The sequence below is a fragment of the Pocillopora verrucosa genome, chromosome 2, assembly GCF_036669915.1.
Source record: "Pocillopora verrucosa isolate sample1 chromosome 2, ASM3666991v2, whole genome shotgun sequence".
Taxonomy (NCBI): Eukaryota; Metazoa; Cnidaria; class Anthozoa; order Scleractinia; family Pocilloporidae; genus Pocillopora; species Pocillopora verrucosa.
Window position 1 is genome coordinate 9,644,183 of NC_089313.1, and position 27,805 is coordinate 9,671,987.

General features: G+C 38.3%; 3 protein-coding genes and 1 long non-coding RNA gene across 5 annotated transcripts in view; 3 read left to right on the plus strand and 1 right to left on the minus strand.

Annotated features, from left to right (window-relative positions):
* The first annotated feature begins 1,723 nt into the window (after positions 1 to 1,723).
* LOC131799531 (uncharacterized) lies at positions 1,724 to 3,124 on the plus strand. The gene is made up of 3 exons (XR_009341385.2): positions 1,724 to 1,798; positions 2,090 to 2,288; positions 2,943 to 3,124. It is a non-coding gene; the product is annotated as an uncharacterized lncRNA (long non-coding RNA).
* A 2,488-nt stretch (positions 3,125 to 5,612) lies between these two features.
* Positions 5,613 to 6,966, plus strand: LOC131799598 (octopamine receptor beta-2R-like). The gene has a single exon (XM_059117306.2). The coding sequence runs from the start codon at positions 5,613 to 5,615 to the stop codon at positions 6,570 to 6,572; it is 960 nt and encodes a 319-aa protein (XP_058973289.1). The 3' UTR covers positions 6,573 to 6,966.
* Positions 6,967 to 7,170: 204 nt separating this feature from the next.
* Positions 7,171 to 27,805, minus strand: part of LOC131799611 (D-aspartate oxidase) — a 21,372-nt gene continuing 737 nt past the window's right edge. The window contains exons 2-10 of the mRNA XM_059117315.2: positions 19,633 to 19,753; positions 18,385 to 18,464; positions 17,993 to 18,058; positions 15,846 to 15,900; positions 15,569 to 15,670; positions 15,119 to 15,204; positions 9,877 to 9,997; positions 8,770 to 8,883; positions 7,171 to 7,646 (exon numbers count right to left, since the gene is read on the minus strand). Coding sequence (XP_058973298.1) covers positions 7,530 to 7,646; positions 8,770 to 8,883; positions 9,877 to 9,997; positions 15,119 to 15,204; positions 15,569 to 15,670; positions 15,846 to 15,900; positions 17,993 to 18,058; positions 18,385 to 18,464; positions 19,633 to 19,753 — 862 coding nt within the window. The 3' untranslated portion in view covers positions 7,171 to 7,529. The remainder of the gene's footprint in view (positions 7,647 to 8,769; positions 8,884 to 9,876; positions 9,998 to 15,118; positions 15,205 to 15,568; positions 15,671 to 15,845; positions 15,901 to 17,992; positions 18,059 to 18,384; positions 18,465 to 19,632; positions 19,754 to 27,805) is intronic.
* LOC131785647 (uncharacterized) lies at positions 20,536 to 24,164 on the plus strand. Of its 2 annotated transcripts, XR_010716629.1 has the most exons (7): positions 20,536 to 20,876; positions 21,292 to 21,932; positions 22,123 to 22,413; positions 22,512 to 22,854; positions 23,127 to 23,472; positions 23,639 to 23,904; positions 24,049 to 24,164. XR_010716629.1 is itself a non-coding variant. In XM_066162164.1 (5 exons), exons 2-5 carry the CDS (start codon positions 21,456 to 21,458, stop codon positions 23,483 to 23,485), a joined length of 1,470 nt encoding a protein of 489 aa, XP_066018261.1. In that variant the 5' UTR covers positions 20,536 to 20,876; positions 21,292 to 21,455. The 2 variants fall into 2 exon arrangements, 1 of the variants encoding a protein (XP_066018261.1); XM_066162164.1 differs by lacking the exons at positions 23,639 to 23,904; positions 24,049 to 24,164 and having other exon boundaries at positions 23,127 to 23,485.

Below are 27,805 nucleotides of genomic sequence, written 5' to 3' on the forward strand. Positions count from 1 at the left end.
TCACGTGACATGCTGTCGTACCATGTGAGCACTCAAATTGTAGGCAGGTACATGCTCATCATTTTTCAAGAAGGGTTTGGGGCACTTCGGTAGAAGAAGATGAAATTTGAGGTCAATTTCTGTTTGAGCCTCGTTTCCATGCTGAGTGCTATATCATGGTGTAAAACCCCATTTATCTCGTTAGCGGTACCACAATTCGGGACTACATAGTATTTTATATTAAAGAGCAGGTATTGGTCTATCAGAATCAGCTGTCAAACCTTTTCTGTCGGGTGGGTTGAACGAAACCAGTTTTTGTTGGGTCTGGCTCCTTGACAATTATAATTCAAGTTCGTGGAGACAGGGTTTTGAGTGAAAATAGACTGGAAAGAAATAGACAGAGCGATCAAAAAAGCAAGAAGTAAAAGGCGTAAAGCGAGTCGAGAAAAAAGTAAGAGAAATTTAGAAAGGACGCCAAAGTAGGCAGAATACGGCGAGAAGAACGCAAAAGAGATCAAGAAGAGGCATAAGTAAAAAGGCGAACATCTAGCGAAGAGCAACGTGAGAAGGAAATACAAAGAGCGTCAGAAAACAGACTGAAACGAGGTGTTAACGCTTGTGTTAGGCCGCATGCTGTTATAACCATTTCCTAACGTTTCTTATGACTATGCTTTTGAAATTCTAAAATATCCTGCATTTGAAATAGTAATACATTTAACTTAAGCAGTTAGCTCATCCTCGAGAAGGGACTACACCTTTTGTTACTTATCACAATCAAAATCAAGACCTATTTCAAATGAGAAAATTCAAAAATAGAGAGGGAGAGGAACTTTAAAGGAAAAGGAAAAAACGAAACTAGAAGGAAACCAGGTAGATGATCCCCAAAAAATAGCCGAAACGTCCAATTAACAATTTTGATTTTGCAGGCTCCGCTTTTGTAAATCGATGTGCAAATACAAATCAGTACAATCCATCAAAAAACCCGAATTCAATTATCGGTTTTCGGTTTTTATCTTTTCAGTTCACTTCCGATACCGCCCCTTGGAAATTCCCTCTTTGCCAAAGTGGTGCACTCTAACCAGAAAGGAAAAGAGGAAATATTTTCAAACTGAAAACGTCTGTGCTTAAGAACGTTTCTCAAACAAGAGAAGTGGATTTGAAATTGAAGCTAAAATCCGCAGTAGCGCAGATTGAACCTTGAAGCCGCACAATTTTGGGGGAACCTAAACTACTTTATGAGAACAGAACCAAATTATGAAATTACGTATTGATAAATACAAGTCTAAATGATAATAAAATGATGAGAGGAAGAGATGACTTTCACCTGAATATTACTGATTATGTCGATTGCTAAAATATGCTTATATCCTATTCATATCCATACCAGAATTACCTCTTCAAAATGAAATCTTCTTCATCCTGATTAGTTTTTCTTCGTCTTGATAAATAACTGGGATTTCTTACTTGAAATCCGAGAATAATTTCCTTTTAATTCTTTAATTACAGCCGTTCCAATTATTATTTCTGAGTAAACACCAATATCGGGAAAGAGGTTCCACCTTTGTAAAACAATCTTCAATATAGAGTCACCTTTAATAATTGTAAAATTAATTTCCGATTGCAAAAATCAAGTGAGGTATGAAATTAAATGTGCCAACTTAAGCTCAGAGTAAACATTTCGACAAAAACAATTAACAATGTAGAAGGAAAGATGAAAAAAGAAAATTATACCGAAAAGGAATGGGTATAAAATCTCGCAAGAAAGATTTGTTGAGCTGCATCATAATTTTGACACTTTGAAGATACACTTGCGTTAAAGGTAGGTAACTTAAAACTTGTGTAGATTTAAAATAGCGCTCAAAAGCTATCCAGAATGATTGCCTACTGTCCAAGCTGCATTTAGAGACACTTTCGTTAGTGCACTGCTCTACGTATGGTCATCTTGACAAACTCCCACATTCTTCATCTCTCAAGTCTGCATTTAGGACACATTTCCATAACTATCATTTTCCATTCCTAGGCCAGGCAGGGCTCTCCCTACATGTAGTTGGGAACTCAAATAGTTTTTCTTATTCTCACTGACTATTCTGCTGGACTTGATTTCTCGCAGTTTACAATGAAAAACATCAAAGAACGAGTCGCTTGCCTAATTTTCTTCGTGTTGTGTACCTTAACGACCAGAAAAATAGTATTGGGACATTTTAGCCTTGGACGAGATATTAAAAAGCCTATCGACCAGGGGCCATCAGTATACCCAGTAAGAGCCTTTCAAAGCGAATCAGCACTCCGAAAAATACACCGCACAACAGGTATAGTAAATAGATATTGGCTTGGTTTTCATTTACTGCTTGACAGGTCTTGGGAATACTGAAGAGGACGAAGTTTGAGTCAAATAATATTTTCTTAACTCTGCCTATACCTGAATTCCTCAATTCAACTTAATTTTTTAGTTTATGCGACTAAAATTTGTATCCAGTCTCAATGTTAGTGACCCAATTAAATCCTACAACAATTCAAATATTGGGTTCCATCACCGTTTACCCAATCTATACCCTGTTCTTGACGTGGAGACGTTGCTCTTTCAATAAAAATTCGCATTCAATGAAATGCAGGGTAGCAAAGTTTAATAATGACGTCAAACTTTTCACGCTAAATTTAAGATAATTTCAACCCCACAAACCTAAAGCATTTCTAAATTAACACAAAAACTATAGGATACTCGAGTGATTTCGCAGTGTTTACATAGTCTAGCTACACTCGTTTACTTGTAATGGAAAGGACACTTTAAATATTTGTCCCTTTGGGAAGTTTAAGGGTTAGGGGCTGTTGAAGTTCAGTTTTACAACATCAACATGGGCCCTAATCTAACTGTCAGTTACATATTTAACAAAAAAAAACTCTTTTCGTAAGAGTACCGATTCAGCAGAACTCTTAATCATTAATTGTTATTGTCCTCATTTTAGGTGAACAGGTAGTTACAGAGCAAAAGCAAGTACGATGCAGAAAGGATCAGTAGTTCAGATGATTTGCTGAACCAGAGATGTTATTGGCTAAAGTTTACAATAATTGTCTGCATAAATATTATTCCGTATCTTATTCTTTCTAGCATTGATTATATAGGTTAGAGGGTAGTTATTTGAGACGAAATTTACTTAAAGTATACTAAAAAAGTCTGTAAAAAACCACTAGACTATTGAGATTAAAGTTGCAAGTTACCGTATTAACAGACTTGATTAACCTCTGGTGTCACATGACGAAAGTAAAGAGTACATTTAAAAAGTCGTTTCCGCATGACTGTTAAGGGCAAGGGTTACTTTATCATAGTGTACCATTTTAAGATTTGTTTTGTGTGGAGCATAGCCTGGACAGGAGAAACTGTAAATATGGATGAATTTTTCTCTTTTTTTCTGAGGTTGTTTTACACTAAATTACAAACACAGGATGCACTGCGTTTTGTAGCGAAAGAACCGCGCGCAGAACTGATTATCATTCTACCTTTTCAACGCAAAGCAAATCACCACGCTAATTTTTGGAAGAGCTAAATTCGAAAATCATCCCCACTTCGAGCATTTCCAAACTGATTTCCGTTGGTTTTTTTTAGAGACTGACGTGTTTTATAGTGTAACTAGTAAGCATTACGTGTCCTTATTGAACTATAAAAAATCGGCATTAACAACCCTAAGAAGCAACTTTTTTTTTTCTAATGTTAGCATTAGAACATTCTAATTGTTTTTATAAGATTACATGATTTAAAGACCAATCTTTTTGGGGATGTCTGTGTACAAAGTTTTGTTGCCCTTGTTGTTGCTGTAGCTGCTTTTGGCATATTAGTTTAAGTAGATATTTAGCATGACTCGATTCCGTCGAACGAAATATCATAAACACGTCTCCTTGAAACTCTAATTGATCCGCAAAATAAGACTAACGCCTCCGGCCATTGAATTTGAAAGTTTTATGTTCGATTACTTGAGAATTTTATTTCGGTTTTAGCTTTCTTTTTTCTTTTTTTGTCTCACACATAGGGTTTTAAAATATCTGGTAGAGGTCCCACTGTTACCAAGATTTTGTATCATTTAAATCAAATTTTTCTCACATTACGTGTAGTACCGTTTTGGGGCATTTCTGAACAGTTAACAAGCAATAGACCTTTTTAGCTTTTGGTCAGTTTTTCTGACCAATTAAAGTAACAATTTCACGAGAGAATCCTGATGATGACCTCGAACCTCTCCTCATAGCTACCCTTTCTACCCATTAATTAAAACTCTCAGCAAGGCACATATGGTATACATGAATTGAAAATTCCTCAAGGTAACACTGAAAAAGTATTGATCTTGGAAACTCAGCATCAGCTAATTCTACTAATCGAAAATCTTTCATGCCCGTGAAATGGACAGAGGAAAAGGAAAATGCATGATTTCATTCAAAAACAAACTTCAACATTAGGGAAAGGATATAGTAGTAAGGAACCTGTCAACTGTTCTATGTAATGTTAATAATCAAAGAGGAAAGTGTCACCATCTGTCATCAAGAAAATGGCCGAGAAAAGATGAACAACTTCATATTTACTTAGAATTTCACCTCTATCTGACTTCTTTTAAAGATTTAGATTCTACCTGACTCAAAAAGAGAAATTCCCAGACTTTTCCCACGCCTTGAAGAAATCAATTTTTTTTTCTTAATTTTCCTGATCTCTGACAGTCATGCCTAACATTATCGTGCCGGAAACGAAACACTATTCCTTTTTGAAATAGCCACTGGTTGACTATAGAGACAATGAAGGACAGGCACCATCTTTCCATCTCCTATTTCGGCTGTCTACAAAATAAAATCTTCGTCTTCGAAATCTTCCGAACACATTTTGGTACTGGAAGTTACTTTAATTATTAATTTTCATCTTTTTTATCCTAAAGTTCCACATATGTTTTAAAAGAAACCCAAAAACACCTTTTAAAATCGAGACAAGACGACATTATTTTTCTGACCATTTGCTCATGCAGATCTAAACACAAATTCTTATTTCAGGCATTTTTTTTAGTTGATAGCGCCTGTGTTTTGCGAAGAATTTTTATGGTTTATTTCTGAAGAACACTAGAGTTAGAGTGTTTTTTAATTAGCACTAAGGGTTTTGAAAAACGTAGGACATTGAAAAGAATTGTGATGTGTTGAGTTCTGTAATATTTTTTTAATGAAGCCCGCCTGACTTGGGAATACTGATGATAACAGCAACACATTAGTGTTTAAATATTTAATATTTAGGTTTTCTCGGGAAAATGTGGTCAAAAATCAGTAACTCCGCCTGGAGGGACGACGTCATAGTATATAAGTTACGCTATGGCTGTTTTCGGAGGCAGGTCATATTAATTGCAACTTAAAATCGAAAGCTTTCGTAAGACTGTGATGACATCCGTCAACTGCCTGCTCCCTGACGACGAGGCCGGTTTAGTTTTCAATTATTCATTTCCTCTTTTCCAGCATTACAAGCAACAGAAAGCAGAACTTTGTCTTTCCAGTGACCTGAGGAGCAAGCAGGTGCTGGTAAAGATAAGGCCAATGAACAAAAACCCCAAATCTACTTGAATTCATCAAACAATCGCTGGAAGAAGGAGATATATCTTTTCCGAGAACAGGACAAGATGTCTTCACAAGGAATAACTAACACCACAAAGGATCAACTGCTGCACGAGCAGCGAAAGCAGGAAGTTTTACCACAACTTCTTCCGATCAGCTTATTCATCATTCTGACAAATATTGTGGTATTCATTCTCTTCTGTTCCAAACCAGAATTACGAAAAGCTTCGAACTATCTGCTGTTTAGCTTGGCGATTTGCGATTTTATGAACGGTTCTTTAAACATTCCTCTTTTCATTGTGATCTTTATTCCAGTGGTGGACCAAAATCAATATGCTAGCTTTGTTTGTGCCATGGAAGTCTCACACAATTTCGTTGCCATTGCAGCCGCTTGTCACATTTTCCTGATAACCGCTGAGAAGTACATGGCTATCTTGCGTCCTCTCAAGTACCACGTGATCAAGAAGAAGACAGTGTTTTTGGCTATTACGGGAGCTTGGCTATCATCAGCGTTGTTAGCCGCCGCACCAATTGGCTGGTTTTCCTTGAGATTAGGTAAGAATCCCATCGGATTAGTCTTAGAGACCTCATTTAACATCTTCTGCCTGCTTACGATCTTCGCGGCTCTATACACTTTCATCATTTGTGCGTATGTTACCATATTTAGGAAAGTCCGCGATAGGAACGCCAATCAAAACAACCGACAGAGATTTAAAACACAAAAAAAGAGGAGGAACGAATACAAGTGCTTTACAGTTTTTGCTACCATGGCAATCGTTTTCGCCATGTGTTGGCTGCCGTGGTTTACCTTGCGCCTACTTTTCTCTTTAGTTGGTCAACGTTTGATTACGCTAAATTATGCTGATATGGAGGCGGCTGCACACGTCATCCTAATTGTGAGATACCTTACTTCGGTGGTAAACCCTTTACTTTACTCATTCTTCAAACAAGACTTTTGGGGAGCGCTGAGGAGATCAGTGTTGAAGGTGTTCAGGAATGTTAAGAGCACATCACGAAAACGATGACAAGAAAGCGATCGTCGACTTCAGCCGTGAGCAAGCAGTCAAAATTCCCGGAATCCCCCCCAATCCTAAATCCGAGGTGCTCTGTACCTAAACCCTGCACCACGTGGCCTGGGGCTCGTCCCTACCAAGAGGCACCTTCCGTTTCCGAGCAACACCTCGTACTTTATTTCACTCAAAGTACACAACCAATCCTCAAAGATAAACTGTCAACTCGAAACTCTTCGAAAAAAGAAAAAGGAAAAGTTCAGACCTACTCCTATCTTGCGGCTCATCGTTCACCAATAGGGATACTGAGGCTCCGTCCACTGCGGGGTAAAAGGTATTACGCGGAAGATTCTAATTATATCGAGTTCCAGCTATACCACACTCCCTTCATTTCGGGTACCACATTGTGCTTTCGACGGGCACCTGGGCTTGCCGGAGAGGAATTATATCAAGGCGTGGACCATGAAACCTTCCTTCTTTGGTTGGACTATTTACGAATAAATGTCGTGAAAGCAAAGAAAAAAAATTATATTAAAACTACCACTTACTTTAAACGAAAATATCATGCGAGGAGCCAGTGAGAAATCAAATAAATGACCGAGAAAACTGAGGCTAGGTTTAAATGTTGCATTTATTTTGTTAGAGGGACTGACAGTGACATGAGGTAAACAAATGCAAACACGTACTACTTCCGAAACTCGTTTCAATGTCTCCATCCTGAACTATTAGTTGATGGTGTCCGAGCGGTTTGAGATGACTAGACTCCTAATCTGTAACCTATAAGCCTGATACATCATTTTGAACATCATTCAGTACCCAAATTAATCTTTCAGTCAGCTGTCAAAATAAATCAATTTTTGAGTGTCGCATAGTTTTCACTTGTGGAGGGAGCTTTTTATTCTGAATGTTTGTAATATGATGATTATCGATGAGATGTAGACGAAGGCACTTTAACTTCAAAATCTTTGACTTTCAAAGTTTTGCTTTGTGCCCCTCTGCGAGAAATTGAAGCACTAAGTCAGTACAGTCTTTGGCACAACCCCAGTGTACTGTGAGTCCTCCACCACCGTGACCATAATTATGGACAACCTACAAACAGCAAAAAACCAATAAACCACAAAGAAAAACTTAATTTATAACTGGCTATCACAAACTAGCTTGCACTGCAGACGTAGTTGGACATTTTTCAGTAGAGCAGACCTAAGCATAAGATGAACAAGAAGTGCGACTAACACTCGAGAGGAGGAGCACTGTTCCGGCGTTCATACATGAAGGTGGCTATCCGGTTAGTCACGTTGTACATTATTGCTGCGTTACACTAATATGCCGCAATGATATAAAGCAACGAATCACCACGTATGCCTGCACTACCTCATGCACGAGAAAGTTTCTAAGTAACTCTAAAGAAATCGAACTGAATGGCCCTTTTTGTCAGGTTGGTTTCCTTCTCATTCATGTTTCTCACAGCCGTGGTTGTTCAAAGTTCTCCAACAAATTATTTATTGCAATCTGTGAATTGTCTTCTATTAGACTGCGAGCATTACATCCTAACATCGTGTAACTGATAAGTTCATGAGGTGCTTTAGAAGTTTCATGACGTTCTATGCTCTTCGATGCACAGTCACAGTGATAATTACGTAATTGTCCTGTATTCTCGGATGGAATACGATTTTTTCAGTTACAAAGAATGTATAATTCAGTTATCAGAATGCTGTGTGAAATGGGAAGTTGACTTGCTTCACAATTAGAGATTGACTTCAAGTGTGAACAGGAAAGTCGTGATTCGGAGTTACTTTTTACCTTTCTCGTGTATGAGGTAGTTTCCTGCACATGATACAATTTATTGCTCATGCACGAAGCAATCACATATGAACAAAACTTTTTGTATGTGGGCTTTTAGGGCGCTCATCCATGCGTGATTGTTAAGCGCATGTTGGTGTGTCAGAGATACACAAGGACAAAACCGTAATGTGTTTGGCAGAAATGTTTAAAGAGCAGAAAGGATTGCAATATACCTAGCCATAACCCGCAAGCATATCATGTCATAACTTCGAAACAAAATACCATCCATAGTAACGGTCAAAGTTATACAATACATAGCAAAAAGAACGAGTTTGTGTGGACACCCAGTGGAAACTGAACATAATAGAATGATGAAATTGTTACTGTTACCACACTATTGAAACATACTAATAATAAGTTCCAAGCTTACTTTCAGGGTTTTTTTATTTCCAAGATTGCTGTTAAATTTCATAACTTCCTTTTCAAGCCTGACAGTGGGTCGACCAGGTCGTAGTCCAACCCACGCCTCCAACACTGGAGCTCGCTAAAAGAGAAAAAAAAGTCAAACTTTTAACACGGGTTAAATTACTCCGATGGATAACCCTTTTGCAGTCAAATCTTTCCCAGCGTTCGCATGAAGAACGTTGTCAAGCCGGCCGGCCCTCCTTGTTAGGTAACCCTGACTGAGAGCTGAATTGATCCGGCTGAAAAAAGGTTGAAATTTCCCCATTTTTTTAATGTACACACCAACGCGGATTGGCATTTTCACCCAGTCAGTCATATGGTCCTCAAGCTCCTGACACTTGCTAAATTGATGATCTTATCGGAGGGCAGGAGGTTCGTCAAATATTAACTTAGTATACAACGACCTCGCGAACTATCGAATTCTCTGATGCTCATCGACAGAACTTCAAACTACCAAATCCCAATTCCTGAGGGTCAAGTCCTCAATGGAGAATAAATTTTGTCTTTGTCCTACCCTAATAAAAACAAAATCTCTCTCAATTCGATGACCGAGCTCAAAATTTATCGTATTCGACCTTGTTAAAAAGAACTAAAATAAAGGTCGGATTGTTTGTTTCATCGGTCACTCTTCTGGTGACATAAGCCCTCACAATTGTAGAGCCACCAAGTCTTCCCGATGAAGTACAACGTATAGGCCCAAGGTTTCACAGGGTTTTTCTTCTGTGCCATGGGCTTAAATTTTCATTAAGATAACAAAGATAAAAACATTTTTGTCTTGAGAAGGAGTTCGGAGTCGTCACCGCAAGTATCCATTTCCACTTGCGGAAGGACATTAAAATTTAATTGCCGAATCGCACGCTAAACCAAATAACAAAGAATTCCTTTTCGAAAGTGTCAATAACTTGCTCAATAATATCAAATAATTGATCTCTGCTTCAACACTTCTCTATTCCATACACTCCACAGACTAAGATATTTTCAAGTTCTTCTTCTGCATTTGGAAATTTGACAAAAAACTTCCTTTAGATTTGACATATGGCAAAAGAGTCTCAGTATTAAATGATTAACTCACAGCGAGACTAGGTACTAGTTCTCTTGTCACTTCCAGAATGTGTCGCGTATCATCGGCACTTATTCTTGTGTCTGAGTTATGATGATACCCAGTCCCTCCAAGAACAACTTCACCATTTGCTCTGGGGAGAGAATGGCAAAGGTAGGTTTCAAAATCAATAGCTGCTTAAATCTCTCTAATTTTCTTCATATGTCCGATACACACCAATGGATTCTGATATAAAACGTGGTTTTGCGATGGAATAGGCAAAATTATATTCGTGACACCTTCTAACGGAAGGTGTGTTACCGGAAGTCAGATAAACATCAGGGAGGGCAGAAATGTTGTCCGATGGAAGCCGATGGAGTCTAACGGAATCCAAAAGAGCCCATCGGAATAACCAGAAGCCTAGTGGTAAACCTAAACTCAGACAATTGCAGGATATGTGGAGTATGCCTCGTCATTACAGTAATGAAGCGCAACAGCTCATTTCAAGCGCGGATGACTTAAAATATACCTCGCTTCTCAAGCCTTTAAGCGAAAGAGCGCTCAACACAGACGAATACAGTATATGCAAAGTATGCCTCGTTCTTAAAGCCATGAAGTGAAACAACTCATTTCAAGCACAGATGACTTGAAATATAACTTGTTTCTCAAGCGTTTGAGTGAAACAGCCGTGTCCATCGGAATGACTAGAAATCTAGTGGAAATCCTAAACTCAGACAAGCGCAGTACATGTGAAATATGCCTCGTTCTTACAGCAATGAAGAGCAACAACTCATGGTAAGCGCGGATGACTTGAAATACACCTAGTTTCTCAAGCCTTTGAGCGAAACAGCGCTCAACACAGACAAATGTAGCATACGTGAAATATGCCTCGCTTTAAAGCCACGAAGCAAAACAACGTATTTCCAGGGCGGATCACGTGAAATATATCGTGTTCTTCAATCGATTAAGCGAAACAGCGCTTTGCACAGACATGTGCAGTATGCGTGAAATATGTCTTTTTCTCAAAGGCATGAAACGAGGTTGTGAGATGTTGAATTCGGTGGAAGTGAAACCCATTTTATTTTTTTCCTTTTCGAGGGGAACTAAGCCGGCAAAAACAAAAATCAAATGGCACAATGGTAGTCACCAGAGATCACCCTCTTAAAGAATGTCGGCATTTTTTTGCATTCCTATTATTTTATTACAATCGATATGTCGAGCAGATCGAGAATTGGAAATTTGCCATCGAGTTACTCCTCCGAGGCTGCCAAATGGAAGGTATTGCATAAAAAACCCAAAAACCAAAACGGAAAAAAAAGGATTTCAAATGTTTGTCTTCTACAGTGGTCGATTTCACAAAGAATGCATCTTTAAGGGATGTGAAATCTGACATAATTGGTATTTTACAAAACGATGAAAGTCTATTTTTGATCATTTTTCCTGAAAGCGCGGTATAAGTATTTGTAGGGCTGCTCTGATTAATATAGCCAATTCGAAGATGGTATAATTTTAACGGGTTTAATGACGTTGTTTGAGTTCATTCTACAATTATAGCTAAATAATCCTACATTCGGGATAACTGGTACTTTACTCCACATTTCCACGTCTAAGTCAACATTTGGTAGACGATCATTAGGTCAGTTGCCGTATAACGTTTCATATGGCAACTATATTCTGATATGTGTATTGTAGATGTAGAAGATTTAATGATAAAAAGCCAAGTTATGTAGCCGTTTTGAGTAAGAACCTTGCAGCTTATTCAACCGTGTTTCTAAATTTGCCGGTTTTTTTAGTTTTATAATCTACAAAAAAGGTAACTCTCTGCTGGCATGTAGAGTGCTATGTAGCTCCCGCCAATCAGATCGCCGCATTAGGGTATGTTTCTCGCACCAATCAGATTACCGCATCAGGGTATGTATCTCGCATCAACCACATCACAGCATTTGGATATCATGCACCAATCACGGTGTTTGGGTATTGTATTCTCGTAACTTATGTCATGGAATCAGAGGGCTGGGCTCATTTGATAAGTATTATGATTGTGGCCTTTGCAAGAGCCTCGTCGAGTGAAGTCAAGATTTATCGGGATAAGAAAGGTTGGCATTTATTGTTATTGTGTCATTTTTAAGTTAAAACGTGTTTTTCAACTCCTTTTCTCACAACGAACACGCCAAACAACTTCCATTCCATCAAGTAATATGAAAACAACGTTCAAACTTCAATCAGAACATACCCAATCATTGCACTACATGAACATTACGCAATTTTTCACGCGCTTGAATTGTATTCAACCAATCAAATCCTATCTTGCCACGTTAGACTTCGCTCCATCACATGCCATTTCCTTGTAAACAACCTGCATTTTATCACGTATTCTAGTCGCATTATCCAATACCACTGAAAAAAAATTGACATGAAACTTTATGCTACTGATAGTAGCGTTTTAACTTTTTCTGCGAATAAAATTCAATATCAGCTACCTTGGAATTAACCCAATCGCGCGTTAATTCTTTGTTAACAACCTGCAGTTTATCACTTATTTCACACACAAAGGGCAAAGTCCAGAGAGGCAACAAACAATCAAGGAGCCCTCTCTGAATAGGATCCTTTTCTCTTGCTCAGTGCATCTTCCCTTATACGAGATCGCAATGTCTTTGGTTAGGGTCTATTGAAGATACAACAGTTTCAGTTTGCTTTTCGCAGTAAAATTACATGGAATTATAATTTTGAGGCGACTAACTATGGACAAATAATTTTGATTTTCTTTCTCGTTGGAGGAACGGCTGTAAGCGTAGTCCGAGTTTCGCAACCGTTATTTGGTCTCGTCACGCAACGGCTCTCTTTCCAAAGGGGAATAGACGAGACCAAACAACGGCTGCGAAGGAGAATACAGTTGGCGTACCACCGATGCATTTTAATTTTTGCTCATATGTAACTTATTTTTTTCTCAGAAGTATTTAGACAATAGACCACAACACCATACCTATGCGAGTTTAGATAAATTACGTTTTTCTCTTTCTCTTGAAGTGAATGCGATATTTTCGTTCTTTTGAAAGTTATGAAAACGTTACGAACACAAAGTGTCCCATCTCGACCTACCCAGCTAAGAAAATATCTCTTGCATGCAAGCATGCCTATATTTTGGTTTGTTCATCACTTATGCATGTGTTGTAGTCGTTGGTGATGTGATTTACGTTTTCTCTGAGGAGACCGATTCGGTAAAGGTTGCTTCAGAGCTATAAGTGTTTCTTATCACGCAATCTTTGTTTTCCTGAAATCAATTGTTTATGTGTGAAAAGAAATTTCTTTTCATTTTTGTTACTCTTTTCATCTGTTAAAAGGCGGATTCAAGGTAGGCGGAAAATAAGAGTAGGCAACTATAATTACGCATGCAATCTACGAGAATAACTGTGCAGGGTTTATCATCTATTTCATCCACCAAAATTTGTGCAAAACACAGATTTACAAGTGAGAATTAATTACACTACATCACTCGCAAAGGAAAAATAAAACACTTTCAACAAAAGGTGATTACCTCTCGTGCTTGAAATTATACCAAAAAAAACGGGGGGTGGGAGGTGGTAAGCACAAGAACTATTGAATTACGGTGTAAATTTCATCCTTTCAAAAAACAGATAGGTACAGAGTTATTAGTTCCCTTCTAACTCTGGTTTAAATGAAAATTCCAAAATGTCTAGTACAGATTCCGCTACTGAAGACAACGTTTTCATTAAACTAAACTACTGTCAATTTAAAACAGGCGTCTCGTGAAAGTAGATGTTACGAACAACATGAATAGAGGGGGAGTCTGTTTCATTTGTAAAATTTTTTTTCATTCCGAGACTACTTGATTCACGCGCGGTCTTTTCGTTTTCCAGAAGTCAAGCACATTTGTTTGTTAAATGCAGAAATACGACAACAGCGACACTTTTAAGTTAGAGCAAAACCAAAACCCGAAGAGATCGTTTGCAATTGCAAGAAGAGAAATGCAAGCCATTAATATTTTGCTAGCGTGGTCATGTGTTATTTTTCAGCGAAAAAATATAAAAAAAGAATGTTTGTATGTTACCAAATTGTTGTTTTCATATTGGAATTAAGAGTGAATCCTGGAAGTTTTTAAACGGTATTCTAAACTTTGATTCAGAATGCACTAACTCTTTTACACTGTAGCCTAAAAAAGCTAAGAAATGTTTCAAGAAAGTTAATTGTAAACACCCCATATTGAGTAGTGAATATGCCTTATTGACCAAGCGTGTTTGGTCAAAATGGCTGGATACTGGCCGAATTCGCCTTTGCATTTTTATGTCGAGTTCCAAAAAAATGCGAAAAAAAAAAAGAGGAGGCTACTCTCCAGCCATTTTGACCGAATAGGCTTGGTCAAGGAAGGATTTCTCATCAAGAAACCAGAGCCGGGAAAGAAAGCAAACCTTGTTTAGCACAATAAAACCACGAGGCGTTTATACTTTCTTTATTTTGACTGTCTTCTGCCGCTTTTTGAGTCTCAATTGCTGACGCTGTCCAAAAATTACTAAGTAAGTACCAAGTCAATTTTTCTCGTACGCGGGACCACAGCGGGCAATCACGAGCGTGTAAGATGAGCCCATCTTGCCTGCTCGGGAAGCCAATCAAAACACAGGATTCAATTCATATTACCTACGGGTGCTGCCAGCGATATAATAACATGCAATCTTGTCATGGCAAGAATTTAGGGGTTAGACAGTTAGTAAAGAGGACAAATGATGAGGGAAAGGAGAAGGTTTGGACCCCCTGAATTACCCCTGTATCCGCAATTGATTGATATCCTTTGGCTTCTAAAGAAGCCTTCTTTGCTGGACGTTGCAGGTTTTCTTAATTGGTGAAAACTCTTGGACCTAGTGTGGATAGACTTTTCATGACCATAAAATTTCGTAATGGAATCATTGTTGCTGAGAAGGTGAGTTAGACATTGATTTATCACGTACAGGCCTGAATTCTTTTTCAGGCCTTAGAACTTCGTTGAGTTCATAGCTGCAAAGATCCGACCATTTTACATAAAATTGTAAGTGAATATACATCACATACACAACACATAGAAGAATTAACATACATTTTCCGATGCAATCTATTTGTGTGTATTGGGCAACCCTCATTTTCTTCTCCTCGCTTTATATTCAATATTCAATTATAAGGAATGCAAATACGATGATGACAAATGAATGAGTAGATTAAAAAACGAAGTTCCATCTAAAAAAGCTCCTAATGAGTCAAGGCCTAAAAACATTCTACTCCGCCTTACTGTGGAAGAATATAACAGTATCTCTCCTGTTTATGAAGGTGCTTGGTATCCTGTGCATAAGCCTCTTTTATCCATGGTGCATACACCTAGAATTGGCGGACAAGGGATATTTTTTCACACATTATTCAGGTACAGTACCACGAAGGAACGTATTATCAGCTGTTTCTGCAGTCTTCTCTTCATGCGGATAAAAATGTATCACTGAAGGTTGTCGTGAGCGTTCATTAGATGTGGCATTTAATGACAGTTCATTAGATGTGATTGGGCTCCCTGATTAAGAGCATGACTATGTGAGAAATCAAGGAGCAAGAAAGCTCTATTCATACAGAATTTCTTCGCTATCACAGCTATTAGTACTTGGAATTTCCGAAAGGAGCGCTATCAACGCTTTTGGAATTTAACTAGGATTTTCAAACACAATCTGAGGTTTGCCATGAGACAATGACTTACTCTCAATACTTGACCTCTCACAGGATCCATGGAAAAGTCATTCACCAATTCTTTTGCTCTCATCCCAGAGCAATTCACAACAACATCATAGACACCTGCAAGCTATAATATCGTATTTATTTTTAACGTGCAGTTGATCCAAAAAGGTCCACACATTAACCAAACATCAACAATGGTGTAAAACTGGCATTTTCAGCTGATGGAAAAACATATGCATGGATATAATTTAGCAGAGTTAACCAACCATACTTATTGCCACATTGTATAGATGTCTCACCTCTTTCAGTGAATCTAGCGTTTTCTTGATAATGTCACCACCCAGATGCTTGAACCTGGACGAATACATAATAATGCAGTCATGATTTTTGTTTTATAAAAATTTATAAACTACCACTGACATCTTCCCTGTACTCAGAGGACATTCCATTCACATCTTCACAACTGAAGGTTGGTAACCGGTGTAATCAACATGGCAAAACAAAAAGGGTTTTATTACATTAACGAACGTTACTCAGGTTGAATTCAACTTTTTCTGAGGAGGAAAACATTTCTCGTAATGGATCTTTTTAAAACTGTTAAAGTTTGTGATATTACTATCCGGCCTCGTGCACCCGCTCAGTTTAATGAAGATATCCCAATAGCTAAGCAAGTAAGACGAAGGGCTGAAAAGAGAATGAGATGTCAGTACGAGATTGTGCGAAGATCTAGTGCGGTATGAAAGAGAAAGAGATCACTTTGTGCATTTGATGAACAAGACACATCCATTCTATCACAACCAGTTCATTGACGATAAAGGGGCTGATAAGAAGGCTGTTCGTAGCAACCAAGAGTTTGCTAAATAAGCAACTGGATACAACTCTTCTGTCAGACTCTGATTTTAAAATGCTTGCAAATGATGTGTTGTGAGGCAACGATTATCAATATCAGACAGAATTGCGTCACTCCATCCTCTATCAATGCCTGATTCTGTATGGCAGGTGCATAACGTTTGCGAAACTGTATTCTGTGACTTTCAAAGTCAGGCGGTTGAATCAATTTGTGAAAAAGAAATCATGTATTCTTGGTCTTATACTGTCATCTTTGTAATTTGCATGTGCCAAATTCACTACTTCCGGTAATGGTTAAAAGGTCAACCTTTTCTTACAAACTGTATACTTATATTCACCGGAGGCGATTGTTAACTCTTGCTGCTGTGTTACGATTACTGTAGAACGGCAAGAATGCATTTCCGAACTGAAAATATTGATAAACTTTCTGCTGGTCGAATTCAAAAGGATTTGAGTCAGCACTTGATAGGAAGATTTCGATTCGAAAATTAGAACACTACACAACCTGCGCGAAATGTTTGGGTTGCAGTATTACGAAAACCTAAGATTTGATCGACTTTGCAACAGCAAAATAACAAAATTTTTAAATGTCTTTTAGCTCATGGAAGCCTTTGATCAAATTACGGTTAACTTTGGCCGATACTCAGTGAACTCAGTAACCTGCTTCACCAAGATGCCAAAGCTTAGATTCCAGACAATTAAAGCTGATTAATTTACTTTACATGGTCTCACAGGGAATGAGTACTGATGATAAGAAAGTTGCTCACCTTACTACCCCCTGTTAGCTTGAAAATAACAGATACTTTATATAGTGTAGTTGTTAGCATTAGGATGCAAATTGTGTTTTTTTGATCACTTATTGCCACACTTTTTTCAAAAATTTGGTCAATCTCTGTTAACCTGTCATCTGGGCATTTCCCACATGATGGCATGGTTGCCAAAAGTCAAGGAAAAACTTTTGAGTCACGGAAAGTTTGCACTGATCTTTGATCAAGTCAGGGAAAAGTACAATCACAATTAAATCTTGTCCAGAGCCTCTTCTTGATGAACGATGTGTCACTTTTTACAGTTGATATTGTTTCCTGTCGTAAAGCAAGTTCGACTTGGTTTGTGAATGAAATTTTGTCCAATCATTACGTTTATTTCAAATTTCAATATCTATGGTACATTTCCATGCATGAAACGTGTTGGTTTGGTAGAATATTGTAAAATCAAATTGAAATGCATACTGATGTTGGGTTTTCAAGACAATAAATTATTTTTATATCTTACATCAAGGAAACACCAATTGACGTACCCTTCATGTGACTTGCTTAGAGCATGGATAAGGAAGATGGCTATGTAGGGAGGTTGGACACCATTATCAGGGTTCATATGTGCAAATATTAATTTAGTTGATCAGGGATATTCTACATTTTTTAGAGAAAAGTCAAGGAATATCAGAAAGCCACGGCTGTGGCAACTATGCAAGGGTGAATGCCTAATATAGGTTAAACTTTGCCTGATTTAGAAAGAGGGCTATGCAGTTTCATTCTATTTAAAACTTTTGATAAACTGAGGAGATACTACAAACATATGGTGAAAAAAAGAATGTTACCTTTCTAGAAGCCATGGATTATAATACTTTCCATTCAGGAACATGACTCTACAGGAGAAACCAAATCTGTTGATTAAAAGAAAAAAAAAGTGAGTAACCATAAGAACTAACTACATTCACCCTTTCATAGAATTAACAAATGAAATTAAGATGAGTGATAAACATTTCAGTGTTTAAACATGATTGGGGACATTAGGCGGTTACGATGAAAATCCTAAGCTCTTATTCTGCCCATTAGATCTTTTGTTTTGCCATGTCCTGGTTGCCATTGCCATCCTGGTTTGCTGGAGGTCCCATCTCTCTCACAGTCACTCTGCACACAGTTTACAATTAAGTCATTCATCTGATGAAAAATGATCACTATAACATTACAAAAAAAAATTCCTACTGACTTGGATGACTGAGGAAACTTCTGAAGTTCTTTCTGAGTGAGAACATGATAACCATCAACAAGATCTTTCCAGTGGGGTTCCTGTTGGTTGGAAGGGTAAGCCAAATTTCCCATTTAGTGCAAAATTTTCACAATGCATTCAGTTAATAAAGCCACATTTCCCATAGAAAAGACTTGGAAAACCCAACATGATCACAACCAGTAATATTAGTCATCAGAATTATAGGCATTCAATCACTTGAAGAATCTTTTGGAAAGAGCCAATCTAAAATTTTATAAAGTTTGCAACTACAGATCTCAAAGCCAAGCATAGTATTAAATGGTTTTAACCTTGAAAGAACTTAACTAATTGAGTCTCTCTGGTCTCTCCAGTCACTGCACAAAGCAATCAGCAAACTTTCCTGAAAGTGTGCCAGTAATTTGTTTGAAGATTTTTGTTACGATCACTGTATTTCAATTCATCCTCAGATAAGCTATATAACAGTTTATCTAACCATTTTACATTACTGAACATTCAAAAAACAGTTGCTAGATCCAATCATTTTAAAACTTTGCCTTTTTTAACTTTTTTTTAAAATTTTATCCCTGTACTTTCAAGTGTTAGCATTAAATATCTTTTTTCACAGGTAAAATCAGAGTGACTGTTGATAATGGCCAATGCATTCCATCCCAAATTGATGCCTCCAGGCATCTTGCTATTTACCTTAAAACACATTGTACCACCCTAAATTTAACAACAGACCCAGCAAAACTAAATGGACTACAAAAAAATTTTCCTAATAAGAGTGGATACTGGCGATTCTCAGCTCACAAGGCAAAAGTCACAGTGCCAAGTTAATTCTGTAGCAATCACCAAGGGTGAGCCGAAGTATTTAAAAGTCCTAAAACAGTTTATTTTTTTAAGGTAACATATACATGTACTGAGCACCACAAGACTTAAAACAGCTTAAAGGAAGGCATGTAGGTTGTTTCAATTATCCTTAAAGTGCAACATGAATGGACATCCAAAGCAACATGTAAACTTTAAAGACTGAGAGTTGCAACTTGAGGTTCACTCACTATGTGCAGACTGCAAACTCATTGTATGCAGACTGGCCTAGAGTTACTTTTGTTATTTAATGATACACATGAGTGTGTATCATTAAATAAAAAGTAATCCTTAAGATATTTATTGATATATGTAGTTTGTAGGTATTGCATAACTAGTATATATGTGTAAATGTAAATCCAACTAAATTAAAAAATATACCTCTGCATTTTCATCATCAGAAAGGGAAACAAGGGTCAATTTATAAAGTCCCAAACTTTGGCCTGCATCCTTCCTCTTCATTAGCTCTTCTAACCCTTTCATAGTTTCATCAAACCACTTTCTGGATGTCAGAAAAAAAGGAAATTCATCTAGTGATACATCTCAAAAGTTAACTCTCTCCCTTTAAGAGGGTTGAAACCCATGTTCATTTTGTAGGCCTTTGCTAATGGTTTGACTTCTGATTAATTGATCTCATCATGTCCCAATAAAGGGAAGAGTTCCTGGGTGCAAATAACCCCTCTTTAACAAGAAAATATGATAACTAATGACTGTAAGAACAATTATTAAAATTCTGACTTTTAATGAAAGTCAGTAATTTAAATATGTAAGAACCTACATTGCAAACCTCTGTTTATGCCTCTTTTTGGAAAAACTAGAGATAAGTGATTTCTTTGGGTTAGAGTTCCTCCTGAAGAGTCCAAGAATTAGATAGGAAAACTATGGGTGTGGTGAAGGGAAGGATGTGATGCTACTGATGTGAAATTAACTTCAAATTATCCAACAACTTTAGGTCCTGATATTTTAAGCATTCTCCAGTAGATTTGAAAACAAAATTGACAAAGTCTACTAGGTTGACACTCTTTCTAAAACCCTTGAAAATGATAACACTCAAACAACATAAGCTGATTCCCATCAAGGGATATTTAGACTCATTACTTTTCACCACAGAAAGAAGATGTAAAAGGATCCTCCTTTGATCACTAAATCGTATAATTATGAAGGAATTCAAAGGATCCTTGAAAAATAGTTTTTATAACTTAGCAAAGTAAATTCACGAGGGAGAGAAAACTGAAAGAAGTAAGTTTTGAAGGGAGGGGGGGTCCACATTACGGAATCGCGCCCATTGAAAAGCGTCGCCCGAGAAAAGTGGGGTACCCATGATGCTTTGCGGGCGCAGTGACCTAGGAATGAGGTTGCAAACGCTCACCGCCAACTTCGGTCGCTTTAGATCTGAATTGACAAATTCCCAAACGGGAGTTGTAAAATTTCGCTTTGCGTCCGTTTAGAGACAATGGAGATACAATTGGAGCAATTAGCATTGTTTCAAAGTGACGAAATGCTCTTTTCGTCGGTAAAGAGCGAGGGCCGCGTTTGCATATCAAAAGAGCGTGAAGTGTTCATCCGTAATCTTATACTAACCACGCGATCGCGAGCAATCCTGTCCACGTTGGAGCTCTATCAAGGTGAGTGAATGTTTTTGATTTTAAATTTTTTCGACCATAAATGTTTACTACGAACATAAACGAAATTGCTTTCCTCGAAGAGAGATCGCTAAATGTGATCGCACCATCGGATTGTGTCATTTTAACCTAATGTAAATAAACATTCGGACTGCCGATGGTTTGTAGTTTTGCTTTTGGTTTTCCATACATTATTCTGTTAGTTTAGTTCTGATAATTTGAAGACCTCGCATTTTCGAAATTAGCTTTCCCTTAACTTATACTCCAAATACGACATTGCTTCTACGTTTACTGGACATAAATCTTAAGAAGTAAAGTTGCTGGAAAGCTGGTAAATTTCTTTATTCTCCCTAGTTGTGTTTCCGTCAAAGATATTTTGAAGCTTTTTGGTAATTTTTTTTCCCACATTTATTTCCAGAAATACTTCTACGCAATGAACACCACAGATTTTGGTTGGCCCATGTCTTCTCCAGTTAAAACAGTTGGCTCAAAATATTTCTGGATGCCCGTAAGGGACTTAGTCCTTTTGGCTATTTTAATGAGAAACAGTGCAAAAAAGGAGCATATAAACAAATAGAAGAAATGCTTAAACAATACGGGCTGACAGACAATGATATTTATCTGGACAGAAACTCCAGGAGTTTTATTTCAGCTGAAGCCCTTATTTTGATTGTAATTGCTGGGAACAAACTTAGAGACCCTGGCCAAAGTGCAGAACAATTTTCATGGGCTAGTCTATGTTTGTTCTTTGCCCGAACTGTGGTAAATTCCACTTTTTCAAGAGAAATTGCTGCTGGAAGTGGAGCTGGATCTGTGACTACAAGCAAAACACAAAATGTGATGCTGGCAACAGAAACCTTTTGCACACAAGGCAGTTGCACTAATGTACCACAGCTTAAAGTGTTCACTGGCTGCATTAAGCCCCCAGAGTCAACATCAACTCTGGCTGGACGTTTAGCAAATGGACAAACATCCCGATCTACTAAACTGGAGGAGAGGATAAAAAAGCAGAGCAAAATATTGAGTGACTTGGCACTGGAAGTTCATTATGGTTCTAAGGTTTGTAGGGAGTTTATCGATGTAGTCATCAAAGTATGTTTGAATGTTCTACCAATGTGCCTGACTTTGAAAAATAACATTTGATGTTTCTCTGAAATTGTTGTTAGTAAGTCAAGAACAAATTAAAATTTAGAAAATAAACAGGACCAGATTGTTGATGGAATACAATTTTGGCATATTCTTATTACAGATTGACCTCCTGCATGGCATTTCATTATCAGTGGGCCGGAGATTTAGACAGCAGTGCAGTATTGACTCAGCCTGGCAAGGACAACTGGAAAAACAAGATATTATCTTGTTGACTAAGCTAATTCGTACAAAGACTGGGGACAGTCTTTACAATCAGATTGGAGAAGAGCAGGCAACAGTGCAAATCCCACCATCAGCAATCTTGAAACTTCAAGATCAATGCAATTCTGGACAGACAATTGATGAGATCAGGAAGATATTGCCACCTGGATATCTTGCAACCAAAAGAAAGGTAATTGTCTTGCATTTATTTGTATCTTTCCTGATATACTTCAAGTTAATAATAAAATAAAATCTGTTTATAAAATTTGCAAACCTTTTTTACCTTAGGTTGCTGAGCTAAAGACCAAATACAAATTAGAATTTGAGGCTATAATGCAACCACAAAGAACAGCAACTGGTTATCGCATTGAGCCAGCCCGTTTGGTCGAATGTCTGCATTACCTTTACTATTGGCTTCCTAAAGAACAGTGGTGGCACCTTTATGGTGATGGCAGAAAGTATGGCAAGAAGGACACTGTTTTGATGGCTATTAGCAATGTAAACAATGAGCAGAAGTTAAATGGAATAAAATTCCAAAGCCCGAAAGAAATGTGGCCTATTCATATTTTTCATCACAAGGACAGCCGTCGAAACCTTGAGCTTAACATTGGAGATGGTCATGGTGGACCAGGTATATGCACACTTACATGTTAAACATTTATAATCCAATATTAACTTTTGATAAATTGACCAAATCACTGTTAAATTTTCCTAAAATTGAAATGAAATACTCATAAGCTGATCATTTGAACAATTCAAGAAAAATAACATGGTTCAACAAAATTGATTTCAGTCTTGTAACTTTTTGTGGTGCTTGAACTCTCTGAAATGGTACAAGAGGAATTGCAACATCTCTAAGGATAATTAGTGTTATTATAGATCATTTGTCCATTAATATTGTAGGATACTTAAATGAATGGATTAAAGACAGTCAGAACCTGGGCCACCAGGTGTTCCTTGGTGCAGACTCTAAGTTCTTGGATGCTGTTGCTGATCCAGAGCTCAGCCCACTCTCCCAAGACAAGTGGAACCTATGGATGCAATGCTCAGCATCAGAAAAGGGAAAAGTAGATCCATCCACAGGACTAAGAACAGACCTCAACCTTTCATTTGACCGTCCTCTTCCCAAGTCGCTGCTTCCTGCTCTTACTGGTGATCATATCCTTATGTGTATTGACCATGGCTTCACCAGAGTTGCAGAAAATCTAATAATGAAGGTTGTCCGGACATGTCTTGATCTGGAGTCAAGGTTGGTGTATTAGTTAACATGTGCTGTTTGGGCAGTCTGCGTTCATGATTAAAACCTTAAAAAATTTTCGATCGACTGTAGATCATGTTCATTTGTATACGCTGTGTTGTCTCACATGTCCCTGCTTTTAAATATTGAAAATTATTATTGTCACCTTTTTCTATAGGTATGGTAGAGAGCGAAGGAATGCTGCATTGGCACATCTTACTGCTAACATAAATGCAAGAGATGTCAGAGGAGGTCATTTTGAACTTCCAATTGATCCAAAAGGTCACCTAGGCGACCTCAGCCTCAATAAGTCCCAAGCCTACACCATCCTAGCTCCCTCAGAGGAAACTTGAGGGAGAGAATAAATGACTGCCCTGAACAGATTAGGACTGACTTTGAGCATTATGCACAACAACATGTTGCAGCATATACAATTCAGAAGTGGTAAGTGTCTATAATAAGATAAAAACACCATCCAATTTTCTATATTTAATTACTTTCATAGTTAAAACCAATTTTCCCTAACTCAAAGTCAAACCACAATTACAAAATTACAGTATATATATATATATATATTTTTAATTACAGGTGGAAGATTGTCCATACCAGACCAAATCCTCCATTGGCTGTGTCTGGTGCAAGTGTGGTTAGGCAATTGCTGCCACTTAAGAGGATGGACTTTGTTTTAGTTGGAAGGATGCCTGGTAGGTGAACATTTCTAAAATGTCTAAACATTCAGAAATATTAAAATAGTTCTGATTAACAAGAAAAAAATATATACATAAAATAACAATTTTACAAATATCTCTAGACCCCCTACAATAATAATATTAATCACATGTCATATCTTTTTTTTTAAGTTTTTGCATAAACAAGAACAGCAAAATGTTCTATATATTTGATTTTATGTTAATTATGTATTTGTATGTGTGGTTTTAGGATCAACACAGAAGAAATTTAAAGAGAAAGTAGAAAAAAATGGTGGAAGAGTTATTTCAATGCCAAAAGAGAACCTACCGCATGAAAGATGTTATCTAGTGTGTTCAGAAGATGAGGTCAAAAATGATCGCTCAAAGCTAAATAGTGATTTGGTTATGGCCTACCAAAGGGGATGGACAGTGGTGAGACCGAGTTTCATTGAGTGGGCAGTAAACGAAAGAATTCCACCCAATGTCGAAGAGCATGCAGTAGACCTGACTCCTCTGGCAGCTTTGTCGACAAGCACATGTGGTGCAATGCAGCAGTCTGTAGAACGGTTACGATTTAGGTAATGCTTTATTTCATGATCAGACTCTAATTTCTTGTCGTAACATCATACATGGTTACAAACATTTGATAAATGATCAGAATAATGCTAAGATATAATCAAGCATACAGGTCATGATCACAGTCTAATGTCATATTATCACTTCCTGAGAACAGAGAAAAAATATCTGACATTTGATTGCACTGTTTCAGTAAAGAGATTTCTGGTTTTGCTGCCCTGAAGAGAACAATAAGAGAAGTGGAAAAGGGCCCAGTTGATGAGAGTGGTAGCAAATCTCAGATTAGAGTTCACAAAAAGAAAAAAGACGCAATGGTTTCCCCCAAAAAGCCACCAAATGGTTGGACAGCATTTCTCAATGAGAAATTAAAAGAGGTTAGTTGAATTAACTTTTTATGTAAATTTCAACTGATAAGCTGAAATAATGTCTGATGCTTTTACTTTAATTGCTTCTAGAGAGTGCAAAATAATCAGAGTCCTGGACGAACAGAAAGGATGACGTTCCTCAAATCGATTCAAAGTATGGCACAGGACTGGAGACAACTTTCTGACCTGGAGAAGAGAGACTATAAACAGAAAGCCATTGACCTCCATTTGTCAAGGAAAGAAGCAAGACATCAAATTCGCGAAGAAACAAAAGAGAATCGCCAGAGAGAACAGCTCAGGGAAAAGGCATATAAAACTTTCGCTAGTATGAGAATTAATGATAACCGAACTGTAAATAGGACAGCTTAAATCGTAATAATAAACATTTTTTTTTTGTTCAAAGGTTGTGTCAATAAGTAAAACAACATTGCGGACATTGATTGCAATTCCTCGTAATACGAACAAACTAATATGCTTCGTACAGTCAGTCACGGACTTTGGAGAAATGGAAATTATCAAGCGTGTTCTGTTTTGCTTTTTTGATTGGCGATGATGTTGGCATTTTAGGGAGAGGGTAAATGTTTTGTTCGGTTGGTCATGACTTTTATTGCATTTGGTGGCTTTTAAAAAAGCCGTTTGTGAGGCAAATCAGCAACAGTCAGCAGCAGTGTCTTGGCGGTAGCTGTGTTGGCGAAACGAACTGGTGGACTCTGCGAACTTAATCTTCACGAGGAGGGATCGCGACGGCAGGTCCAGGGCAAACTCTGCGAAGGTTGCGTAGAAGTAGCGGTCGTCTTGTTTAAGCTTAACGTCCCATTTTTCACCAAGCAGGGGATCGAGATCGTCGAGTCGATTCTTCGATTTCTCCACCTTGAAATTGTTTTCAACCGCTAACCCAAGTAATTCAAGATCGTGGCGGAGATCAGCTGGGCCCATTTTGATGACGAAGGTGCGAGCTGCCTTTGAAGACATTCCTCTGTAGATCTCGCAGCGAAGCTTGGCTGCCAAGTCGTACCGCCGAACTTGAAGCTGATAGGCGCGGTTGGCCATGTGTATCTGCAGGGACTGGGACAGCCGCAGGATGGCTCCTTGTCGGACTTCTAAGACCACTTTCTTTAACTGAGACGAAAGTTTAGTGTCCTGAAGTGTGTGTACCGCGGATGCCGGGCAGGTCAACCTGAAGTTTGCTAGCGGGCGAACGGCGACACCATCTGACAGCTGGCACTTCTGAGCATTAATAAGAACCTCTAAGCCGGACTCGTCTTGGTAGAGCTCCAGGACAATGAAGACGACGTCTGCACTGTTCGGGGTGAGGCTCACGAGATCTCCGCAGCTGATTTTGATACCATCAAGGCGAACGATCGTCGCGAACTGCGGGGCTATGGCTGACTGGACACTGACAGGCGCCGATACGGGAGGTGGTGGTGATGTTGCTGGTGCTGCTTGGGGCAAAGCTGCTGGTCTTCTCCTCTTGACAGTATCAGGAGTGGGTTCTGGCGGTGGTAGTACATCGCGGAAAGAAGCAATGATTTCTTCGTTCCCGCACTCCACTGTCACGAGTTCTAGAAAAGGATCCACCACTCTGACCGCGGCCGGTTTTCTGATGCCCTCGATGCTGATGAAAACTTCGTCGCCTGGCAGCAACTTGTTGAAATTCACGCTGGGTCTCCAACGCTTTCTGGAGCGAACGTCAATCAGTGTACAGGGGCGAAGACAGTCGGCGCTGAGAACTGTGTCAAACTGTCGGCTCCAACCATCGAAGGTAACCTTGTACCTGTCGCCTTTTTGACTTAAGATGGTGCATATATACCATCGACCGTCATGAAGACCTTCGTATTTTTTTCCGATTTCATAAGCCATAGTTTACGTCGTCGTGTACACGCGATTAATGAGCGAGATAAATAAACGAACCAAGATTTCTACTTGTTTATCTGTCGCTATGGCTACCAAACAACGATTGTAAAGGATCCCGGAACGAGGTTGCTCATTGGCTTGTTTTGGTCACGTGTGCAAACGAAGTGTTGCTATGGTAAAGCTGATTTGGAAGTGAGCGTGCACCTACGTGGAGCGGGAATCTACAACGTATACTTAAGCTTTTCGAAAAGTAATTAGACTACCGACGTGTTATCTGAAACTGGCGGCAATAACGGGCCAAAAAGGAAGGTAAAATTCCGCACAGCCCCACACTACATTATACGTTCAGTTCTTGGATAGAGTGACAAAAACAATACTTTACCATTGGGAAAACAGATTTGTTTTACGATAGTATGGGGCAGTACGGAAATTTTACTAAAAGGAATATTTCTGTGATGTTTTGCTTTCTTGGCGAAATTGAGGGTCGAACCTCGCAAATCTGCCGCATTTGAGTCTTAACACAAATTGAAAACCCGGCATTTGAAAGGTAATTTAATTTTACATCTGACCGATTTTTAAACAATATAACCTAATCAAGATCACGCCACTAATTACGTCTATTCTTCTTCGATGAAAAGCGCTACGTTTCGGTTGTCTGCACAAGAAACAATACTTTCGAACACTGCGTACACGGGGGATTACATGATTGACAGTCGGATTGACAGGCCTGCGTGAAGTTACGCATGCTCTCTTTCTCTTTTCTAGCTTATTTGCATTTTCCCGTGCGACGTTTTTCAATGGGCGCGATTCTGTAATGAAATCAGCCATAGGGGGTCCACATCTCCTAGCTGATTCAGCTTG